We start from the raw sequence: 5004 nt of genomic DNA on the forward strand, positions 1-5004 counted from the left end.
AGCCGCGCAGCGCGGCCGCTCCGGGCGAACGGGCGCGAGGCGGCTAGGGGGAGGGGTAGAACTGACGGGCCGAGCCCCGCCCCAACTCGAGCCCCGATTGGACGGCGCTGTGTTCCTGGGCCCGCCCCCAACGGACCTGTCGCATTGTGACAGGTGGAGGGGCCAGTTCCTGTCGGGTCGGGGGCGGAGTCAGCGGTAGCCTGAGCTCCGCCCGAGCTCCAAGGGGCTCCTCCCCCTCCTCCTCGCGGCGGGTGCGAGGGGAATGTCATTGCTGTTTCGAGCCACGGCGCCGCCTCCGTCTGCTGCTTCTTCTCTGGCGCCCTCGTCCCGCCGGCTTTCGCCGCTACCGCAGCTGCACTGGGGCTACGGATGGCTAGTGGGGCGGCAGGGCCATCCGAGTTGAGAGAGCAGCGGTTGCGGCCGCTGCTGAGGCGGAGACTCCCCGCCGCCGCCTCCACCCCTTGTCCCCCGGCCTCGCGGCGCTGAGGGCGGGAGCGCGCCGCGCTCTTCCCTCCTCCTTTTTTTTTTTCTTCCTCCTCCTCCTCCTCCTGGTCCCCGCCCAGCACCCCTCACTCCAGGCGGCGGCGGCGGCGGCGCCGGCGAGGAGCGAGACCCGCCGCCGGGGCACAACATGGCGGAGCCCTCGGCCCCGGAGAGCAAGCACAAGTCGTCCCTCAACTCGTCCCCGTGGAGCGGCCTCATGGCTCTGGGGAACAGCCGGCACAGCCACCACGGGCCCGGGGCCCAGTGCGCGCACAAGGCGGGCGGCGTGGCGGCGCCCAAGCCGGCGCCCGCGGGGCTGTCCGGGGGGCTGTCGCAGCCGGCCGGCTGGCAGTCGCTGCTCTCCTTCACCATCCTCTTCCTGGCCTGGCTGGCCGGCTTCAGCTCGCGCCTCTTCGCCGTCATTCGCTTCGAAAGCATCATCCACGAGTTCGACCCGTGGTGAGTGCTCGCCGCCCTTCCCCCGCCCCAGCCCCCGCTCCCGCCCGCGGGGCCCCGGGACCCGCGCCCTCCCCCCATCGCACCCCCCAGTCCCGGGGTCCCGGCCTCCCGAGCGTGTCCCGGAGCTCCGGGCGCGCCCCCTGCCCGTGGGCGAAGTTTGCACGGGCAGCCCCCGGCGGGGCGTCTCGGGGCCCCCGCCCCCCCCGAGTGGGATCTGGATCCCCGGCGGCGCGGCGGCCACGGAGCCCGGCAGGTCGCTCCTCCGCCGACTCGTGGCGGGCTCCCCGCCTCCCCGCCCGGGCTTTCGCCGTCTTTCTTTCATTGTTTTTTTTTTTTTTTTAATTTATTTGCAGGCGCGTTTCTCTTCCTTCTCTTTTTATTTTTCTTTATTTTCCTCCTTGCTGGTCCGAGTGGGATCGGCCAGGAGGTGTTGCCCTGTGGCCGTGGGCAGCGCGTCCTGATGTGCTGGAGCCCTGTCGGCTCGGCCCCCGCGGCTTCGCGCTTTTGCTCCTTCTCCTCTCGCCCGCGTTACCGCACTAGAAGGGAAACAGTGAGGTGTTGGGAAGGAACCGATACCCCTGAAAGTGATCTGCAAGCCAGGGACTCTTCTTTACTTAACATTAGATATCTTCGAGAGCCGCTCCTGCCCTCCCCCCACCCCCCACCCCAGACTTCCCCATCCAGGCCCTTGAGTGCACTCAGCGCCTCTCGGCTCAGCGATTATCGTGGGTCGCTCCTGAGAACAAGACCGTAACTCTGTTAGGCAAACTGTCACCCTTGCATGTCCTGCACGGTGTACGGAAGCGTTGCCTTCGTTCCTCAGTCGGTCTCTGCAGGAAGAGGCCGGGCAGCAGCTCTGCGGAGCCCTAGATCACGGCACTGAAGTCGCGCAGGGCACCGGACTGGCCTGGAGCAGAGGGAGCCCTCCGCTGAGAGCGAGCAGCGGGCTGCTTCACGCGGTATTGCTGTGCGGGTTGTCTAGCTAGTCAGATGGCTTTAACTTTGTTTCCTTCTCGCCGGAGTGAGTATGCTGCGTTTTCACCCGAGGAGCGTGCCCTTTAAATTAACAGTCCTCTTTGACCTCTCTGTCCTGAGTTCATCTTCCTTGCAGTGAGATTACTTTGGCACAATTTATTTGAAATACAGAATCTTCTTGAGAAGTGCTCAATGTTAATAGATGGATAATGAATACTGGGGTGGGTATATTTTCGAATACCGAATTGAAGTTCACTGTGGACAGAAAAATCTGTAGTGTAACAGCAGTTGAACACCAGAGGGGCCCATTCATGGAGAATTCCGCTTGGGCAAACAGTTAATTATGGTGACATTCTTCTGTGAAATGTTTTTACTGGTTTTGAGTTTTTTCCGAACACTTGAAAAGATAGCTCTCATGCTATTTTTGGAGTAGTAAAAGAAAATGCATGACTGTGAAGCCTTATGGTCAACATGCAGTATGCATAGTCTTAGTTTTGAAATACTTAAAATGCAGTTGGAATCAGAAAAGGAAAAATGCTAACATTTTACTGAACTACGCGTGTAAGAGAGAAAGTTCTGCGTTTTCATTAGCAGATGAGCATGACTGACCAAACATGACCGGTAATAAGAATCGTGAAGAATGTTTCGTGTCAGTATTGCAAGCAGAGAAGGTGCAATACAATTAAATAATGTTGAGCCTGGAATTTACAGTTCTAAACAGATCAGAACCAGGTGATGAGCAGATACTGTCACTGTTATTAGTAAGTTCAATTTGAGGACTGCATGAAGTCAAAGGTCACTACTAAAATTGAGTGGTATCATCATGAAAAGCCATGACATTGAGTCACACACATACTTTTAAACTGTGGCAGCTAATTGAAATCTGACTTCTGAAGTTTCAAGGATATGCTTGCGTACATACTCCTTTTAGAGCCATGTGAAAATTTGTTTCACTTATGTATGCAAGTATTTATTGGGAGGGGACGGTAAGCGCAGTGGGATAAGCACACCTGGCGTGAAGCGCAAGGACTGGCATAAGGATCCCTGTTCGAGTCCCCGACTCTCCACCTGAGGGATGGGGGTCGCTTCGCAAGCGGTGAAGCAGGTCTGCAGGTGTCTGTCTTTCTCTCCCCCTCTCTGTCTTCCTCTCCTCTCTCCATTTCTCTCTATCCTATCCAACAACAGTGACAGCAATGACAATAACAACAACAATAAACAAGGGCAACAAAAGGAAAAAAATAGCCTCCAGGAGCAGTGGATTTGTGGTGCAGGCACCAAGCAATAACCCCCGGAGGCAAAAAAAAAAAAAAAGCATTTATGAAACATATTTTAGCCAGAAGTATAACATTTGAATTTTAACCCATATATTTATAAGTGAAGAAGATTTTCCAATTCAAATGTAATACCTAAAATGTAATTTGGGTAGCAGAATTAGGTCCCAGACATAAAACTACTACATGTTTACTCACTTTAGTTTTCTCTTAATATCTTTTAAGAATTCAAGTAGTTAGACATCTGGTTGTTAATCCATTCATTTTTAAAGAAACTTAGGGGGTGGGAGCCTGAGTGTAGATTGCCTGTAACTACTTTGGACTTTTGAAGCAATTTTCCTTTAGAGCTACAAATTACCTGCAGTCTCACACAAGGTCTCATACTAGCTTGGGAGTCTCTCAGGTTATTATTTCAACCTGTACCAATGGTATGTATGAACCTTTACTTAAAGGAACCTAAGTGGTTCTGTGTTGACAAACCAATTTATTTTGGCCTTCCTGGTAATGGCTTCATTTCTGAAGTCTTCTAGTAAAAAGTTTACTTTCTCTGGTTGTGAGCTATTTCTATAAATTTTGCATTAGTCCTTAGGTTGTAAGAATCTAGTTAGGAGCCAAAGATGACTTACGTCACAAACTTGTATTTGCTTTTTTAATTTGACGTTAAAGTTATAAGTCTCATCACTTGTTATAAGTGGTGTTATATGATATTGACTAGTACATATTGAATTTTAAAATAAGCCGCACTTTTTTAGCACGTGGGAAGTTTTCAGTTAATTCTCTCCTCACTACTTCACTTGAGTAATTTTCTTCCTGATCAGTTGATCAGAAATGAGGAAGCAGCTTGAGAATGTTGTCTCTGCTTGACAAACATTGGTTGGCTAACTAGTTTAACAGTAACTAATTTTGTCTTCTATCTGGAGCAAAATATAGTTTCTAGTTACTTTGTTGTAGCTATGGGTGCTTTTACTTATTACCTAGGTACCTCATCCATAGCCATGATCTTGTTAAATTATCGTGGCTTTTCCCACAAGAGGCATGTAAAGGCTTCTTCCTGTATGGGGAGAGCTGCCCTTTTCCCTGCCTGTACAGGTTGTAGTGAGTTCTCCCCAGAGCCCTAGAACTCGGAGTTGGTTGAGTTTTGACTGCTGTTGATTATAAAAGGGCAGAAGATGCTTCATGCAGAACAGAGAACTGTATTTTAGGGTTGAAACAATACAATTTTTCATGGAAATTATGGTATAAATAGGGTAATTTGCAGAGACGTGTTTTCAAAGAACTGATGAATTTTTGGAAGATATTTGTGTAGATTGGGGAAGGCTGGGGACTACTTCCTGTAGTACTGTGTGGTCTCCTGGTTTCCTTCACTTTGCAGAACAAAAAGGGGGCTATTGACTTCCATTCTGTGGGAGACAAAACTGGGTAACAAAACCAGCTTTAGAACACAGATGCCTCCCAAATCTTAAGGCATTTTGTGGAATTAGGAACAGCAGTTATACTGCAGTTCACAACACATGCTGTTACTGATTTCACTGTAGTTTAAAAACATTTCTAGCTTTGGGCTTCTTGAGTTCATTGTGAGTCACAAAAACACTAAGGGAGGAAGGGCCAAGAGTGCCTGGATGATGGGATTCAGTCTGCTTGCACATGGGGCCAGTGTGGCAGCCTCTCTAGGTAGTCATCATGGGTTTCCTGAGGCATATAGTAGTTCCTGCAGTAGTTAGGTTCTAACTCAAAGACTTTGGATTTTTTTTTCCTCTAGGATTTTATTTTAAGAGGCATAATAAATTGGGTGAGACTCCATGTCCACTAATGGCAT

General features: G+C 50.5%; 1 protein-coding gene across 2 annotated transcripts in view; it reads left to right on the forward strand.

Annotated features, from left to right (window-relative positions):
* The first annotated feature begins 239 nt into the window (after positions 1 to 239).
* The window catches only part of STT3B (STT3 oligosaccharyltransferase complex catalytic subunit B), an 82216-nt gene continuing 77451 nt past the window's right edge, over positions 240 to 5004 (forward strand). The window contains exon 1 of one of the 2 annotated variants that reach the window (XM_007516848.3): positions 240 to 942. In XM_007516848.3, coding sequence (XP_007516910.1) covers positions 632 to 942 — 311 coding nt within the window. In that variant the 5' untranslated portion in view covers positions 240 to 631. Of the gene's footprint in view, positions 943 to 1908; positions 1928 to 5004 lie in introns of those variants that run through there. The other variant, XM_060180483.1, reaches the window with a different exon arrangement.

Source organism: Erinaceus europaeus, chromosome 21, assembly GCF_950295315.1.
Source record: "Erinaceus europaeus chromosome 21, mEriEur2.1, whole genome shotgun sequence".
Classification (NCBI taxonomy): Eukaryota; Metazoa; Chordata; class Mammalia; order Eulipotyphla; family Erinaceidae; genus Erinaceus; species Erinaceus europaeus.